Consider the following 19,524-nt stretch of genomic DNA (forward strand, 5'->3'; position numbering starts at 1 on the left):
TTTTCAGCAAGTGCAGAATGCTGTTTCGGGCTTGTAGCAGCATGCTTCTATACAAAAAAAACCTGGTTAGTGTCATTTGACCCAGCATTTTGTGTTTATTATTATGATCTTGTGTTCCAGTTTATTCTATGTATGTATTTGGGTTTAGACTTTTTAGTTGTTAGGGTTTTGGTTCTGTGCTCCCTCTGTTCCTTGTCTGTACCGTGTCTCTGAGTCCAGTCTGTGTATTCTGTGTATTTCCTGTTTTACTTTGAAGGTCCGTTCCTGATGTCAGTGTATTCAGCTTGCGTCCTCCCTGTCTCCTCGGATTAGGTTCAGCTGGATCTCCCTCCTGTATGCTGTTTCCTAGTTTCCTCTGTGTGTATTTATAGTATGTGTCCTCTTGTGTGCGTTATTGGTCCGTCTTTGTTCCTCCATGCTGTGTTAGCTCCCTGCGTGTCTTCCTACGGATTCAGTTTTGTTTTATTAGTTTTCCCAGTTCGGAGTCGTTCTTAGTTCTGTTTCTCGCCACCCTGGCTTTTGGTTGTATGTCACTCTGCTTCAATAGAGCATCTCACATCTCAGCCAGTGCCTGCGTTTTGGGTCCTTATCTCACCTCCACACGGCTTGCTTCACTAGCGTGACAAAGTAAAAACGCAGTAAAAATGCCACTTTAATGCGTCATCCTCGTGCTTATTCAGAGGGATAAAAGACCTGTGCAAAAATGTTCAGTTATCAAGTTTAAGAAATTATGCCATGCGTAATTGTGCAAATTATTATGAAAAAATATAAACATTGAAGATTTACACAATGTAGCAAAAAGAAAGAAATTTATATTTCCTACTAATCATTTGGGAAACGTGAAGACTTTAGACGCTACCAGAAAACTTTAGATCCTCCTACTCCGAAGGCATGGTGACGCTGTTTTCCAGTTAATTGATTGGTCAGTAAGTGACGAGTTCATTCCCGTTACTTCTCTAATCCAGAACATAATTAGGGGAGGTTATGGTCAAGACGAAACCCAAGCAGAAGCCAGAAAGACTCCTGACCGTCTGACGACGAAAGAAAAGTGAGCGTCAGTAAGTCATGTAACTTTTTTCAGTTTTTACAAATCACGTCTACGTGGTTACTACTCCTAAATTACCCCTACACAGTGTTTATAACTAATGCTATTGTAGATTTTTTTTCCATGTGCGCTCAAAGAGTAATGCTAACCCTTTGAGCTGTTTATAACTCACTGACTTCTCTGGGAGCTTTGTGACTAAATCTGCATACACACCATGAAGGATGTCGTTTTAAACAAAAACCCTGAATAACAGCCACCATAGTTTTTGTAGTTTTTAGGTAAAGTGAAGCTCAGTTAGATTTAATTAATCTTGCTTGGTGAATTGAAGAACTCACTGCCCCCCCCCCCCCCCCCCCCCCCCTCTTCGTACCAGAAACAATGGCATCAGCAACATCTCTGCCCAAGGACAACACTTCCTTCTCTCTGGCTTTGCTCAAACAGCTGAGCAATAACAGCAAGACGGGAAACATCTTTTTCTCCCCGTTCAGCATCTCTTCAGCCCTGGCTATGGTGATGCTGGGGGCCAGAGGCAACACAGCCACACAGCTGTCAGAGGTACAGTACACATGCTCACACACTAACACTAAAATTATAGTGCAGAATAGTTGTTGTAGTGGTACTCATTTAACACATGCAGGATGCTCTGGTGTTAATCTGGGCAGCTGCTGGAAACCACTGTGACCATTATAACTGTATAAATGACCCTGACTTGTCTCCAGTGTATCAGTGTGATATTATTATAGTCTGAAACCTAATGTGAGCGACTGAGCTGGTTAGACATGAGGGCACAGTAACTCATACAAAAGTGATAATGTCGGACCCTTAAAAGAGGTCAAATAAGCTAAACTCAAGTCAACATGACAACCTAAATGAGAAAGTAACTCCAGAGTAATGTGGAAAAATAAACTGAGACTGAAACCAAACCAGTTTTCTGAGATTTATTAACAGAAAGTTCAAATCTTTCCAACAGGATCAATGCTGCACAAACAGTCTTCCTACTAGCTTTGAGAAATACACAAAATAATAACAGCTCCACTCTGTGGATACAGTCTTTGTCTGTTCATCTTTAAGGAGCTGAGTTACCACAGCCTGATATGAATGAAGACACAAAGTGCATCATGAGCTTGAATGCAGCTTACAATTAGTTGTTTTTCCCGTTTTCACACACTCACAACGTTTTAAAAGGAAGTTACAGTTACATACTGTTACTACACAGAGGTTAGGAGAGTGAAACACATACTAAGAAAACCTTGTCAATCAATAAAATTAATTTCATTTTCTTTGTTGAGAAACTAAAGTTATTTCTGTCTCCTTTAGGCTGTGACACAGTAAGCTCCGTTTTTTGTTATTTGTGGCTTTTATTGGATAGTGAAGATGGAAACGCAGGGCTCATGTGAGCACTTATTGCTGATAGGCTAAGTGAATCCAGATAACAGAAAGGTTCCCTGGGGATGTTGAAGAAGCTGGGCACTGAGAGGAAACGAATAATAACAAATCATCTAACAACAAAGAAAGAAAATCAAAAGTTAGTTTCTTTGTTTTAGATCCAGTCCAGAATTTTCTTCTGTCCTTCTTTGAATCCACTAAAGTGTTTTGTCCACAGTGCTTGCAAACCGAGGATTGTTGGGGTGATGTTCACAGCAGCTTCGCCCAACTTCTCACTGTACTCAACAGGACAGATGCTCCATTTACCTTCAGTGTTGCTAACAGACTGTACAGAGAGAAGTCCTGCCCCTTTACTCAGGTCTGTTTCTTCTTTTTATGTAGAGTGTGATTCTTCATGAGCTCGTGTGTTTTGGAGTAAATGAGAGGCAGAGAGAGAAATGCTGTGAGTTCTGACTGATCAGAATCTAAAACTGTGTTAATGATTGAAATGAGGCATGTGTGATTCAGCATGTGTGTTCATGTAGCTATAACAGTCTTTTCTTATCATGTCAGCCTGAAGTAAATCAGAATCAGTGATGTCAGACACTTTGCTGGAGTGAATTTACAAATGTGTCGTCTGTGGTTTCAGGAGTTCTTAATACAAAGCAAGAAACATTACAGAGCAGAGCTGGAGTCTGTGGACTTCAAGACCAGGTCTGAAGAAGTCAGGATTGATGTCAACCACTGGGTGCAGCAACACACACCAGGTGGATCACATTTACACATGTATACACAATCACTTCATATAATGTCCAGTTCAAGTTCACATGTTTTTCATAAGCAGGACTCACTGCTCCTGCTAAGTCCCTCTAAGGTGAGGAGTGTGCACCTGTAAGGATACCATGAAAATACTGAATTTCTTTTCTCCTGGTGTTCAGAAGTGATGGTAGCTGTACTTAACATAGTTTTGAAGAGTGAAGAAGCTTTACAGACCTGTGACCGGGGTTTGTCAAAGGGCTCCTTCCACCGTTAATCCTGATTTAACCCACAGTGATTCAAGCTGATTCAGCAGTGATCTCTGGATCCCAGAACCACCTTCCTCAGTGTCTGCACAGTCCTCTGTTCACTTGTTTCTTTTCAGCCAAACTCACTCACTGCCGCTTCTCATTTTTTTAATCTTCTTGTTTATGTATCTTTTTATATTTTATCTGTCAAACTCTTCCTGTCCCAGTCTCTCAGGTCAATATGAGTTCAGGTAGTTGAGTTTAATGAGCTCTGTGAAAGTTAGACTACAGCACAGCTTAAAATACCATCAGATTTTAATATTAACTCTTTCCTTCTATGAAAAGCGTTTCTGGCTCCCTGCCTGTTTGGGCTGGCACAGCATTAATGGTAGTGTCTTTCACTTCCAAGGTGGCTGCCAGGCACCAGAATACTTTGTTTACATCCAGATGTGTTGACCTTGACTGAAGCTCAACTCAAGTATATGCCGAGCGTTGAGAATTATGAAGAAATATAGGGAGGAGCGCCATCTTGTGGAACAGCACATTAATGCAACTTTACCTGCTTATCTGATGTCCCTTGTTTACCTCATTCATCTTATCTTGTTTAGAAAAAGCAGGATTTATAAGTACTTCAATAATGAGTTGTTACATGTGTGCTGTAGTCATTAGCCAGAGTGGCTGTGCATCCTTACTTGTTCTAAATATTCACATGTTGTGCTGATGAATAATATCTTCGGGTTTCACTAATAGTCAAAGAATATATTAAACAGTATTTGTAAAACTCATCATGTTTCTCTGGCCTACAAAGGCTGAAAGAGTGTGGGGTCCATCGTGTTTTCATAGATTTGTGGATGAAAACTTTGCTGCAGTTTTGAGACTTTACTTCTCAATGTTTACATTTGGTTTTACTTTGGTCACCAGGTAACATCACAGAGGTGGTGGATGAAGATGATTTGAATGAACTGACCAGGCTGGTGTTGTTCACTGCCACCCACTTCAAAGGCTACTGGATAAATAATTTCTCGTGGTCTAAAACTTATGATGCTCAATTTTGGCTCAACAAGGTAAAAGTGCTCATCAAAACAGAACACTGACTATGAAACTATAACCTTGTAAAGTCTATATACCATTGCAGTTGTGGTTGGTCAACATGGACAGTTTCAAATCATGAGCAAATATACAAGTAATATCTGTGAGCCAAAGCTCAGATTTCAGACTGATGTTAAGGACCGGTTTCAGTTTCTCTGCTCTGCATGATGTCAGAAAGATCAGCCCCTCCCCTTTTGTTAAAGAGGGACAGCCAATCAAAATGGCCTCAAGATGAGGGAGCTTTAAAGATGAGGAGCCAAAATTATTAATGTGAGACTGCATTAAGGCCAAGTGTGAGATAAATAAGATTTATTTGGGAGTGTACGACATACAAAGCTTCTTTACGAACTACTTTAATTAAAAGTCATGAGAATACATCTGTGACTGGAAATGAGTCTTCATGACACACAGCTTCAAAGGCAAAGTTTTTCAGAGTCATTTAATTCATTTTTGCATCCAAGACATATTTCAATGACTATATTAAAAATGCTTTTAATTTCTTGTTTGTCTTCAGAATGACTCAAAGCCTGTGAAGATGATGAAACAGGAAGAAGACTTTGCGTGTACCTTCATCGAAGAAGCAAACTGCAAGGTAACCATCATATTTATTATATTTGTATAAATCACTGGCATAATCAGATTTCACTGAGAGAGTGATTGTAATGTAAATGTATCAGTAGATTTATGTGCAGTAATGCTTGAAACCCTCTGCTGGACAGATTCTAGAGATGCCTTACAGTGGGAAGGAAGTGAGCATGCTTATCTTTTTACCTGCAGAGATAGAGGATGATACAACAGGACTGGAGAAGGTAGAACACTTACACACTCGTGATGTTCCTGGTGACTCATTTCTAAGTCAACTAAACGAAGAAAACAAATCAGACTGATCGAATCGTCTAAAACTGACAAACACCCAGATATTAAGTCAAATCTGAAAACTGCTCGACATCATGGATGATGGATGCCGTTCGAGAATTCATGACAATCACTTGAATAAAAGTTTACATTTAAAATAACAAAACAATAAGTCATCCATCAATTTTCTTGTGCTTATCTGATGTTGGGTAGCAGGAACAGCAGCCGAAGCAGAGAAGTCCAAAAATTCCCTCTCTCCTCCAGCTTATCTGGGGAAATGTTAAGGTGTTCCCAGTCCGGCCAATAGATTTATTCTCTCCAGCAGGTCACAGTGTATGCCTGGTGGGAACACCTTACCCTGGAGGTGCCCCCTCAGCTGTCTCCTTTTAAGCAGTAACAGCTCTACTCTGAGCCTTTTTTGAAAAACTGAACTCCTTTTAGAGAAAGCTATTTTCTGTCGGTTGCAGGTCCTATTTTTTCATCTTGTGGTGTCCTCGGGATTCCCATATGCTTGTTTGCCATTCACCTAGCGACCATTTTTGATCCGAGGACACCACAAGGGTTACGTAGCAATAATAGGTAATTAAATAAAATAATGTTAACAGAAAAATCAGGCCAAGATTAACGAATTTATGGCATTTCTCACCAACACTGCTCTATTTGGTGGCAGATGGCTGCATAACATTTAGGACACAAAAATGTAAAATTTATTGATAAATTTATTTTATCAATAAAATGTAAACAGTAAAACTGATTAAATTACTAGTACATCTGATACTAACTAGTGACAATAGCAATGATTACTTGACTAGTTGCACGCACACACACACACACACACACACACACACACACACACACACACACACACACACACACACAATCTCTAATAAGTGATATTGTTTCCATCCCAGCTGGAGAAGGAGCTGACCTCCGAGAAATTTGTGGCTTGGACTCATCCAGGCCAGATGCAAACATATCATATTGATGTGAGGCTGCCTCGATTTACACTGGAGGAGACGTATGACCTGAACACAGTCCTGAGCAGCATGGGCATGGTGGACGCCTTTGATCACACAAAGTGTGACTTCTCTGGTGAGACATACGTTTGCAGTTTGTTGGTGTTTATGAACAGAGTGTAGAGCAACAATGCTCCAGCAGTGAACGAGTTCTCCAAAAGACCATGGAGCTGCTTATTTCAGCAGATTGTTTATCTTGTTTGATGATCATACTACTGTGAGATTTTGAAAGCAGGATCTAAGCTTTGTTGCTGGGTTTTGAATGGACTGGTGGACTTTTACATGACAGTCCTGATACTTTTATTGTAGATACATTATCTGAATTTCAGGAGTGGGTCCACACCTCTAAACTTGGCCTTTACGGTTCTTATCTATATATAACAGCCTCAGCTCTACAAGCTGTTCATTCCCTGCCCTTTTTCAATTCTTTCACGTCTCATTAGCACATGGGGATCTGCCTGGCCCAGGAGCCGCCGCCAGTCCCCTCTGAGGTCTTCTCCAAACTGCTATTAATATTTTTAAGTCATTTGCCTTTATTTACTAAAAACGCTGTCAAAAATAAAATGAGGATGGGCCCAGCTAGTGAAATATTATAATACTGACAGACAGTCAGGGAGGTGTTCTGGCTTCCTCCTGCCTAAACTAGACGTACTCTCTGACACTAATCACCAGAGGTGGGACCAAGTCATTGTTTTGCAAGTCTCAAGTAAGTCTCAAGTAAGTCTCAAGTCTTTACCCTTAAGTCACAAGTCAAGTCTCAAGTCACTGGTGTAAAAGTCCGAGTGACTTTACTCGGACTTTGAATTTCAAGTCCTTTCGATTCTTTAAAAAACAAAAACAAAAAAAAGAATGTTGCAGTTATGCTAAATGTAAATATTAGACCATGTGATTTTTAAATCTCTATTTTTCTCAACACATGACAAAATAGTGAACTTAGAAAATATACACAAATTGTGAAATTGCACCTCTTTAAAATGCAGCTCAATTAAACCTAGCTCCAAGAATAATTTTCACCGACAGTTCTGAGATAAGCTGCATGTTATTCTTGGATGTGCTTGTAGGACCGGCTTTAAAATCGCATGACAAAAATATCATACACATTAAAACCAAACAGTATCATCAACGTAGCCTGGACAACATTTGCTCGTTAGATGAAGTCAGCTATCCCATCGTAGCAAAAGAGAAGCACCACCTACCGTTCTTTATGCAACTTCAACTGTCAGACAAAGTTGGAAGTTGTTCCATCTGTCTGTGATTCTCTTCTTGCATGTTTTGCATATTGCATTTCGGGGTTTTTTTGTTGACTACTTCATAGTTTATGTACCTGAAAAAAATAACTCCTTGCAGCATTTTTGAGCATTTTTTTTTTCTTAAAAAAAAATCTGGTTAATTTGATTGGCTGTGCTACAGCTCACGCACACATACGTACGGAGTGTGGTTTGAATAAATGAATCAATGAATTGAATTAATGGTGCACACTTTCTATATAATATGCGTGTTAAATTTTAGATTTGGGGTGAAATATCAAGTCTTTTCAAGTAAACCGGTTCAAGTCCAATTCAAGTCCCAGGTCATTGGTGTAAAAGTCCAAGTCAAGTCACAAGTCTTAGAACATTTTTTCAAGTCAAGTCTAAAGTCATAAAATTAATGACTCGAGTCCAAGTCATGTGACTTGAGTCCACACCTCTGCTAATCACTAATGACAATGTTAAGAAATATACTCTAAAACACTTCTTCAGTAAAGACTCAGAGAAGAGAAACACACAGAACTTCTTGCTAGCAAGGGCAGCCTCCAGAACTGAGGCTCGCACTGAGAAACTGCCCCGGTCTTTATTTATACTTCAGTGAGCGTTTGTTCCTTACATTGGAATGTGGAGGTGTGTGTGTGTGTGTGTGTGTGTGTGTGGGGGGGGGGGTCAGAGTGTGGCCCCATAAACGACTTCCCTTAACCTGCTGGTCTGGAAAATCCAACAGTTCATCTATATGTAAAAAATCACTTAAACTAAAACTGACATAGCTACATTAATCCTACCGTAAAACAATAAGACAAGGTACGACCTCTCTCATGCTCCTAGGATGTGGGGGTGAACACCCTAGAATGTTACAGACATCCGAGGATGAGACGTTCAATATGCCACCAACTATATACTTCTACACACAAATGATTACATGCAGCATTCTACCATATGAAAACTTATATCATTAAAAGATTATACTGACTACTAAGTACAATTTTCCTATTAACAGACAGGCTGTTGAAGTGACCTTATTAAGGTTTATTTTTGAGATATCACACTTTGACAGAATAGTAGAGAGGATAAAAGGGAGAGGATGAGGCATGCAGGAAATGGTCTGGAAACACTCAAACCCAGGCTCCTGCAGATCTTTTGGTATTTTAGTTGTCAGCTCAACCAGGTGATCTATATCACCACCTAGCCTTATCAGAATTTAATTTGAAAAAACCCTCTCAGATAAAAACAAAAAAGAAAAAAAATGAAAATGCAGCATTATGTTCATTTAAAATGTTCTCCTTTCACTTCTCTGTCACAGGCATGTCTGGGCGCAAAGATCTGGTACTTTCAAAAGTCATCCACAAGGCTTTTGTGAAGGTCCACGAGAAGGCAACTGAGGCTACTTTTGTGGATATGTGTTGGGGTGAGACTATGATGGGCAAAATAAGATGGGGCAATTGTGATTTAAAATCCTTCATCGCAGACCACCCCTTCCTCTTCTTCATCAGACATAACCCCACCATGAACATCCTGTTTGCTGGTCGGTTCTGCTGCCCTGTGTGAGCTCTGTGTCCTTTAGAGCAGCTCAGTACCAGAAGTCTTTAGTGTTTAGTTGGAGAACCTTTCAAAATCACTGCACAACAGCGCTGTATTCATATTAATATACAGCTCTATACTATCCGTTTTTTCTGTGTTTTGTATTTTCCTATTTTCAAAACTTTATCATCTTTAATGTTATCTGTTCCGATGTTTATATCATACTCTTCAAATGTCCCATCTCCTGATCAGAAATTTATCAAAGAGTGTTTAGTGGCTGAAATGAGACGAATTGCATGACGTATAATTTATGTTTGAATCTTTATTTCTCATTGACATCACACTGGCCAGTTAGGGACCACCAACAAGCCAGATGTGGTCCAGTTGCTAAAAACATCTTTAAAAAAAGAAAAAAAAAAAGAAAAGTAAAACATGTCATGTTAATTGTTTCTGCTCTTACTGTCTTTCTTTAATAACAGTGAAACAAAATCACTATATTTATTTAAACATAAAAGGGACGCAGATTTATATATATGATTTGGTTAAACAAGGGCTAAGTTTTTCCAAATGTTGATGGAGGGGAGCCTATTGTTTTATTCCACTCATCTCGTGTCAGCCAATTGCTGAAGCTCTAGCCAGCTCTTGTCCCTTCTTAGCGCCAGCGCCCATGTTTTCAGTCTCTTGCTTTCTCCAGCCGAGCAGAGCAGGCGGGCTTAAACGTTTTGAATTGGTAAGCTGGAGAAATGAACCTCTAGAGAGTGAAATACCATTTAAACTGGTATTGTTCACGAAGTACTTTTTTGCTTTTGTTGTCGTAAAGGACGGAGTGAAAACGAAGGGTTTACTGAGAAATGCCAGAATCTCAGGTTAAAGCTCACAAAACTATTTTGACAACCACCAAACAGCTAAAACAGTAAATGAGAGCAGGTAAACGGATTCCTCACAAAGGCAACGCGGACCCGACGCATCAGAATCAGTGAGATGTGGCTTTCTCACCCGATGGCGCATACGCGGACACGCCGTCAGTGCTGAAAGCCGACAGCTCACTGATTCTGATGCGCCGGGTCCACACTTTGTGTTTACGTCTTTGGGATTTTTTTGCACTAGATTCTGGTGCTGCAGGTTTTGTCTCTCTCCAACCAAAATTGACTGAACCAGCAGCAAAAGAAGATCAAAACTAAGCTTCACATTTGATAAACATCGTCATTAATTCCCTCTTACTTTTGCTATTTTGCTTTCACCATGATAAAAATCACACTTCCTGCACAGCTTTCTCTCTCAGTGTACTGCAAGAACAGTTTCCCATCCTAAATCTATTTTCTGCATTATTTGTTCGCTTATTACGCACAAGTCATGTAGAGTGCGTCAGCCACTGGTTTTGTTTTCCCCAAAAATGACCTCCAACAAGAAAGCCTAATTTCTGCTGTTTAATAGCAAAGAAACTCATTTTTAAAATTATGCCAAATTGCAAAATGCTTAGCTGTGTCTTTAATAAAACCTCTGTAACTTTGCTCTGCTTCACTTCAGCAGCATCAGGTCATGTTCATATGTTGATTTGTTCTGTTGCAGAATATTTTTAGGGCAGTTATCTGCTATAAAAAGCCAGGCCTGGAAAATCTCCTTCATGTTTTTCTGTGTTTTATCCTCAGTTACTTTGACACAAAGACATCTGCTGTGATGCTCACACCTCTGATGAAGTCTCACAAGTGTCAGTACTGATAAATGATCAGAATTATAATATTTTGGACTGTCTGAGGCAAAATTGAATCGAATCGGGACCTTGCGACTCATAATCGAATGGATTATAGAAATCCGTGACGATACCCAGCCCTAGTGAGGAGCCTAGGCCGGACAGAAGTGGATGTAGCTGTGGGTAATCAGAAAAGATGAAAAGAACGATTGATAACGTAAGTTAAGGCCTGATCCATCTGAAATTCATAGCCAGTGCTCTGACATGGAGCCATCAACCTCTGAATGGTGAAAAAGCACAGTATATCCAGAAAACACATAATATGCCGCAATAAATGCACTGCCCAAATGTCCCCTCTCCTCAATGCCTTTCAGCGGCAGGCAGCAGCAAACAAGTCGATGATGATTAAGTTTAACATTGTCTCAAATACTGCCAAAGCACTTTAAGCACAAGCACTTATTCAGTAACGTCTTTCTTGTAGAACTGGGCTCCAAATAAAGAACTTTGTGTTGACAAGATTGTTATTTAATCATTTACAAATCAATATTGTCTGTATGGACACCACGACAGGCACCAACCACCTTGAGGCCGCAGCTCAGTGAAGCAGCTTCGGCAATGGCAAAGTCCAATAATGAAAAACTACTCGGGTTCAGCTCAGGGAGGCCATTCCTCCCAATCACGCCCTTTCAGGTACTGTCGTTGCCCACATCAGCATTGAAGTCGGGCGGTGGAAGGAATACTTCGAGGACCTCCTTAATCCCACTTATGTGGAGGGAACAGAGTCTGGGGACGAGGGGGATGACCCACCAATCTACAGGGTCCATGGTTTGGCTGGAACGTTCTGTCAGGGTTGACGGAAACTCAGGTGCAGACTTAAGGAAAAGAGCAAGGAGAGTTTATTTCCATTTAAAAAAGCAAAACAAAAACAAAACTGATTGACTATATACAGAATGTGAGGGGAGTTCAGGGGTTCTGGGGTTCCACGGGGTAGGTGAGGGGAAATTCCACACATTCTCTCCAGTTCACTCCCAAGCTGCTCTTCGGCCACGCCACACACGCTCTGCTCCTGCCACACAAAACGCTCCTCTTCACTCACACTCGGGAAAACCAGGGACGAGAATCAAGGACCAAATTAAACCAGAGCCACTCTGTGCTATCTTTGATGTGGTCTAGAACCTGAATCTGCCCAACTCTAGACTCAAACTTAAACTTTTCATTACTGCTGGCCAGGCGAGCTATTTTGCTTTAGTGGGAAGACTCTTGCATGCGCAATGGGTAAAAGATATAATGTCCTGTATGGATTTAGAAAAAAATTTAATATACAGTTTGTGGGTCAAAAAACACATTTTATAAACTGTGGTCCCCTTTCCTGGGCTCCTTTAAGCTGAACACAGCTTCAACCGTCTGTTTGTTGTTAGTAACGCCGTTACTTGTAACGCTGTTATTCCCATCACTGTTCATATTTGACTAAAACCTTTTCTCTCTTAGTTCCTCGGATGCTACTGTCGCGGTCTGCGGAGGCAGACCATGCGGTGGTGTGTGTGGTGGACCCAGGTGCGAACACACGAGAGTAGACTCGAGTAAACTTAACTGAAAGCGAGCCTTTATTGTGGCTGGTGACAGGGAGTGCAGACAAGGCAGAAACGCAGTGACAAACTAAACTATGACTAAACTGGGAAAGTAAAACTAGGAAAAAACTATGAAGACACAGGAAACCATAACTATGAATACTAAGACTGGCTGTGACAACATGGAGGGTGGAACACAGACGATGCGACAATGACATTCAGAAAACAGAGGACTTAAATACACACATGAGGTGCTCAGGGGAAGTGGAGACACATGAGGAAACAGCTGACTAGGATAAACAAAATGATGCACAGGCAAGAGTAAAACTAACCACATGAACACAGAACATAAGCCCCTTTTCAAAATAAAACAGGAAACATGCAGACTTAGACACGACAACACAACTTAACAGGCCTAACACGTATGACAGACTAGACAAGGAGCCAAACATAACCACAGAGACAAGACACATGAACCAGGGAAACTTAGTACAGGGGAGATGACATAACTAAGAAACAGGACTACACAGTAATCTAGAAATTAACTAGGTGCACTAAGCTAAGGCACAAAATAAATATAAAAGATACATAAACTCAACACTGGGTCGCTTGACCCAGGACCATGACAGCTGCTGGTCTCGTCTGTAGTTCCTGTGGTCCTGTTGCTCCTGCTGGTCTTGTTGGTGGTCTTACTGGTGCTCAGGAGAAGGAGGCAAACACAGCAGGCCCACATCCACAGCAGAGGTCAGTGCTCACCAGAACAAACAATATATTGGATGAAACAGCAGCTTTGTTTAGATCATGATGTCTAGAAGAATCTGCTTTGCTCTGTTTCAGTCATTCTAAAAACCTGCAATGAAGAAGATGACGTCAGTGACGAGGAGAGGATCTATATCAGGCCTGCCCAATCCCAGTCCTCGAGAGCTACTATCCTGCAGCTTTTAGATGCATCCCTACTCCAACACAGCTGAGTCAAATGGTTTGATCTCTTCAGCATGCCATCATGTTTGGCAAAGGCCTGATAACAAGCCATTCATTTGATTCGGGTGTGTGGGAACAAGGATGCATCTAAAAGCTGCAGGACGGTAGCTCTCGAGGACCGGGATTGGGCACCCCTGATCTATATGAATGTTGAGACACTGAACACCTACAGGAATTTTACCAAACAACCGGAAGGAGTGGAGGAAGAGGAAACAGAAGAGAAAGAGATAAAAATCCCATCAATAGAAGTGATTTTAGTCTAAATTGAGCTGTACCTATAGTGTACTTACATTTTTTTAAAGTGTAGAGTAAAATAATACATAAAGCAAAGTTGTTTTTATTGTGAAGCCTGAAAAAGATTTGTCTTTTTGATTATTAGTAAAAAAAAAAAAAAAATTCTTGGAGTATTTGGAAATTAATTGCACAATATAGCTGCTGCTATCCCTAATACAGTGACCTACAGCACACACCTGTATTTGTCATTCAGGCCACTCACCTGTCTGACTGTCACATACAGTCTCAGTCTTCCACATCATCATGCATCTTTAGCCAACTTAGCATGAGATGTTGCTCAGTATTAACCACATATTTCAACGGATATACACAAACAGATACACACAAGCCAGCGTGCATTATGGCACCTTTTAACCAATAGCTTCTGCTTTCCTGGCATCAAACCACCTCTTTTCTGTCTTTGAAAAATTCAAATTACTGCTTTTTGCTTCTTTGTAGTTTTCCCAAAATATGAGTAGATAAATAAGTTAACCCAGTTGAGTTATTACAAATCATGCTTATTTTAGCAGTCAGTGTAAATTATGTGTGCAGGAACAAGTGTTGGTTTTGACCATTTCTTTTTTATATTAAAGAGAAGTGGAACAGGTGGCTTTGCAGCCTTAAGAAAATCTTCATTGATAAAAACACAAAGCTTAGCTGTAACACACTCACCTATGTATTTATTTCTATTATTGTAGTTATTTTGTCTGTGTCCCTGTACAGAAATATGAAAACCCTGTATGATTTTCACATTCCTTTTTGTTAACTAAAACATTCAAACAAAAATGTCAATTAGTTTTTAGGGAGCACAAAATATTCCAGCATGCAAAATGCTGTGAAAGAATTAACAACAAACCAATGAAATTCTACAATAACTGTAATATCGCTCAGGTAGCAGGTGAGGTATTTCAGAAAATCCAGCTGAGCATGCTGCAGCTATTATCCACCGCTAATACCTGCTGCTTACTGAATTTGACCAAGAAGCTATACTGCCCTCAAGTGGAAGAGAATGTAACTGTTAGGTCTACACTTATAGTGTCACGGTCCTGGGTCTCCTGACCCAGCGTTTTTAGTTCTTTGTGATGTTTGTATTATTGTACTTGTGTGAGTTATTCTATGGTTTCTAGTTTCGATCCCTTGCCCTTCATGTTTCTCTGTGTCCCCTCTGTTCTGTGTAAGTCTGTGTCTGCATGTTTGAGTTCCCCTCTGTGTCTCTCGGTTCTTAGAGTCCTCTGCCTTATTGTTTATGTCTCTGTGTTTCTTAGTTGCTGTCTCCACTGTGTCAAGTTCGCGTCTCTGTGTGATCCTTCCTGTTTTACTTTGATGGTCCGCGTCTTATGTGAATGTGTCCTGCTTTCCTTGTCTCGTCAGTCCTGATTTCTCCCAGCTGTGCCCTCCTTCTGTGTCTCATTCCCCTCGTTACTTCCCAGTGTATTTTAACCCTGTGTTTCTCTGAGTCAGTGTCGCGTTGTCCCTCATGCTGTGTGGATCGCCCTGTGGCTCTCTGGGAGTTCTTAGTTTGTTGTTTCCCAGTTTAGTTTGTTTGTCCTACCAGCAAATAAAGCTGTGATTTTTGAGTTCATCCCCTGAGTCTGTGAGTCTTGCATTTTGGGTCCAACTCCTGCCTGCCGCACAGCGATTCATGACATATAGACCCTGCTAACTCAGACTTCTTCGTGTAAGTTCTGCACCCTGCTAATCATCTTGCACAATGACAATCATATTGATCCACAATTCTCCAACATTAACTGTTCTGCCTGTCACAATGCTACGCTCGCTCGGAGTACCAATCAGGTGAATTTGGATAATCTTCCATGGCAGCAGTGGTTGAGAAACACTGCTCTATAGACACAGACCCTCTGCATTTATTTTACTCAAACTTTCCTATATATTTTTTATACAATGCCATTTGTCTAGACCTCACTTGTGCTCATTTGAGGTCATGATAGAGTTGACGCATGCCTTACATTTATGGCTTTAAAATAACAGCTATGAAGCAGTGATGTGTCATGTTAGCTGCTTGACTGGTGGGAGCTCAAAGATGCAACAAAGAGAGGAGGAAAGTAATTGGAGATGTAAAATCTGAGAAGTGAAAAGATCGTGAATGTTTTGTTTCCTGCAGTTATTCATAGTTTACTGATAAATGTACACTCTTCGTGGAAAATTTGAAAGTATCAGAGGTCTGATCTGAGTGCCTGAAACATTTGCACAGTGCAGCATGTTTTTGGGACAAGTCTTTGCTTTTGAGTAAGTTTGTCGTCATTTCACACTGACTGGTCTGCTGAGCTTATGTTTTACTATAGACTGAGACGTTGCTGTGCATCGGCTCATAGTGCCAAACTTTGCTAATTCGTACCTCAATCATTACTTGTGCTAATTTTAATTATTTGTTAATTGCTGTCCAGTATCTCTATAAAGTAAACAGTTTGATGATGTTTTGATTCTTCTTTTATACTTTTAATATACTGTATTTGTCTGATTTGTGACTGGCCATATCAAATAAAGATATGTTTGTGCTTAATCAAAATATTTGCAAATGAGATTTAAATGTCTCTATAAAGCAATAGAGACATTTAAACTGACTGATCTACTGATTCTTTACTTCCTTTTTTGTTAGCTAAACTATATTTCTCTAATGGACAGGTAAGGTAGAATGAAATTACGGGAAAAAAGTCAACATAACAAACCAGTGACCAATAACCTCTATTGGTTGGATGGTTTGTTTTAGCTCGGAGGCTCAATGACTCCAACAAACAGAGGCATGACAGTCAGAATCTGGTGTCAGTCATCCTACTGTGAATTAGTTACTGACACATAATACCAGACATCTACAAGCAGGAGGAGTAAGTTTTTCAGTGTCCTACAATACTGTGCCAAAGTCTGGAACCACTCTTCATTTTTCAGTATTTTGTTGATAAAATGGGAAGTACAGATTGTGTACAGCTCTATCAAGCTTGAATACCTTTATTCTTCAACACAGCCTGAAATCTCTTAGGCAGCTTTTTTATCATTTGTTTAAGTAGTCATCGGGAATATTTCCCCAGTATGAAGCAAAATGTGTTGCAAAATATTCTTGAAGGACATTCAAAGCTCTTCTTTGGATGTGAGGTAACTCTTCGGCCATATGGTTTTTGGTTTTTGTTTTTTTTGTCCCCAACTTGTCCAGTTTGAACAAAGCAGCTCTTTTAGAATCACGTTTTTGTTGCAAAAAAACAAAACTGCTGGCATTTTTCATAGATTCAACCAAAGAAACCGTGATAAATTGTGTTTTTATTTTTATTTTATTTTTTGTAAAAAGCTGCTACTGTCTAATAAAACAATTTAAAGCTGTTTCTTGTTCTGTGAATACACAACACTAGTTCATTCTCAATGCATGAATGATTCATAAGTCTGTGTTAACTAGCTTGATAAAAACAAACCAACAAACCTTGCAGTGAAGGTGATTTGTGTAATGGACTGAACATTTGACTACTTTGAGTTGGATTTGCGCCTCCTAGTGGTCAATTCAAAATCATGTTTTGGTAAATCAAGTTATTATGAGTGGAAGTAAAATTCCCCAAGTTAAGATTCAATTTGAAGCCACATCAGTTGCTGTTGCTGACTATGTAAACATCCTGCATTAACATGCTGTTCAGTGTTTCATTATCCCGGTTTACTGCCCACATTTTTTTTTTTTTTTTTTGGGGGGGGTGTAAACCTGACTGACAGGTTCTCTTTTAGCATCCATTGTATACAGTGACAGTAATACAGTGTGCATTCATCTGTTGAGCTCTTCCTCTGTTGAAAATGCAATTCGAGCTAGATGGAAGAGTAAAACAAAAGAAGTCTCTGAGAACCACAACATGGAAAATGAATGCATGAGGCAAAGTGTGGGAACAAAGAAATAGTTTTCTGACAGATGAGGATGCAGGAATTTGGAAGTTTGAACTTTTTGTCAGGCATAAAAAAAAAAATAAATATAACAATAATTCTTCCATTGTTATTTCCATCCTGCAAAGTGAGTTATGTGGACAAAATCTATTAACACGATGAAACAATGAAACATATTTCTGAAGAGGGAAATAAAGGAAAGCATGATACCAGTCTTTGTAAGAGCAAATAGAAAAAAACAGAAAACAGCTTTCACATTTTCATCTGTGACATCCGTACAAATTCGTCCTCTTCATTTAAATTCAGCATATCTGTTACAATAAAAATAAAATATACACTTTTAAAAATTGCAGAAAAACATAACACAAAATGAAATCGGGACACTTTGACACTGTGCTTCCTGTTAATTACAACTTCTTTGCAGACTAATAAGAGGTTTATTCACCTGACACTAGTGCAGCTCCTAGAGGCAAAATATCAAGTATTTCAATCACAGCAAAGTACTCGATGGTAGTGTGTATGATCAGTGTTGGGGAGTAACGGAATATACGTACTGGTGTTACGTATTTAAAATACAAAATATGAGTAACTGTATTCCATTACAGTTCCCCGTTTAAAAAGGTGGCATTCAGAATAGAGTTACTTTGTTGAAATAAATGATTACACGGCGGTCTTTTCCTGTTTCATATGTTAGGCTGTCCCCTCTCTATTTTTGGTAATTCCACACCAGAACAAAACACGCATTAAGAGGCTCTAATGCCTTTGTCTCAATCTCGCGGCCCATGTTAGCTCTACTTGTGCCCACATAATGACGTGACGAAATATTTTTTAAAATTATTTAATATGAAGGCAATAGGCAGAGTGTTACAGGCATAGACCTAAAGAATGTAAGTGCTATTAGGACTCGACTGTACACTGTGTTCGTGTACATTGCACATTGTTCTTTGCAGTAGGAAGAGTTCAGTCTTTGTGAGCTGCATGGATGACATGCTGCACAGGCTTCCTTTTATGGGCGTCTAGGTTAATGTTGGGTGATTCACATTAGCAACCACTGCATTATTATTTTTAGCCTTCATTCATTATACTGCAGGCTGTGGCGGTTGAACAGGTTAGTTGTGCTGCGCTGTGCACCCTTTGCATCTCTTCTTGGTTGTCATTGCTTGCCTTGAATCCAAAGAATCTCTCTTCTTATGTACCAGAAATTTGAATTTCGTTGCATAACTGTGTTTTAATGTAGTGTCACTTGTCCAAACTATTTCAGAGCCTACGATGCAAGTTCAGTTTAGCTTGAATAACTTTATGTGATCTGGATTTACCTAACCTAACATAGGCAATAAGGATCATTTTCCACTGAATGCTAAAACGAGGGTAGTGCAGTGGTTGATACTACAGGTCCTGGATTTGAATCTAGTCTGCATGCAGTTTGAATGCTCTCTCTGGGTACTCTGGCTTCTTCTGGTGGTCCAAAGACATGCATGGGGTTAGATTAACTGTTGATTCTAAATTTCCTGTAGGTGTGAATAGATGTCTGCCTTTATGTATTAGCCCTGTGACAGATTGGTGACTCATCCAGGGTGTGTCACAGCTGGGCTTCTGCGACTCTGGATTGAATAAGTGGAAAAAAATGGATGGATAGAAGATAAAGCTACAATATTAGAACATATGAAGAGGTTAAATATACAACACAGACTGAAAGAAACACAGTTGCTACAGACAAATCACCAGTTTGTGAGTGTGTGAGAGGAAAAAGCACTGTGTGAATGTGTGAGCTCTTTAAGACTGGATAAGATCTGCTTTATGAATAAAGTATTGTTTATGTGAAGCAAGGAAAGAAAGCCAAAAAAAGAGAGAATAAGATATCTGATTGATTATTACTGAATATTTCATAAATGTTGTAAAGATTGTTTTAGTTTTTATTCTTTCACGTCCTACCTCAGTCTGAGAGAAAGTACAGAAAAACAGAATTCAAATAGTCAACATGCAAATTGGATGAAAGTACA

The 19,524-nt window shown here is 39.7% G+C and overlaps 1 protein-coding gene across 1 annotated transcript; it reads left to right on the top strand.

The window, feature by feature from the left end:
* The first annotated feature begins 879 nt into the window (after nucleotides 1-879).
* Nucleotides 880-11,338, top strand: LOC101478865 (leukocyte elastase inhibitor). The gene is made up of 9 exons (XM_014413836.4): nucleotides 880-1,058; nucleotides 1,419-1,600; nucleotides 2,649-2,789; nucleotides 3,060-3,177; nucleotides 4,336-4,478; nucleotides 5,018-5,095; nucleotides 5,223-5,312; nucleotides 6,270-6,450; nucleotides 8,925-11,338. Exons 2-9 carry the CDS (start codon nucleotides 1,424-1,426, stop codon nucleotides 9,167-9,169), a joined length of 1,173 nt encoding a protein of 390 aa, XP_014269322.3. The 5' UTR covers nucleotides 880-1,058; nucleotides 1,419-1,423; the 3' UTR covers nucleotides 9,170-11,338.
* Nucleotides 11,339-19,524: the final 8,186 nt, after the last annotated feature.

Source organism: Maylandia zebra, linkage group LG9 (genome assembly GCF_041146795.1).
Source record: "Maylandia zebra isolate NMK-2024a linkage group LG9, Mzebra_GT3a, whole genome shotgun sequence".
NCBI classification, from domain to species: Eukaryota; Metazoa; Chordata; class Actinopteri; order Cichliformes; family Cichlidae; genus Maylandia; species Maylandia zebra.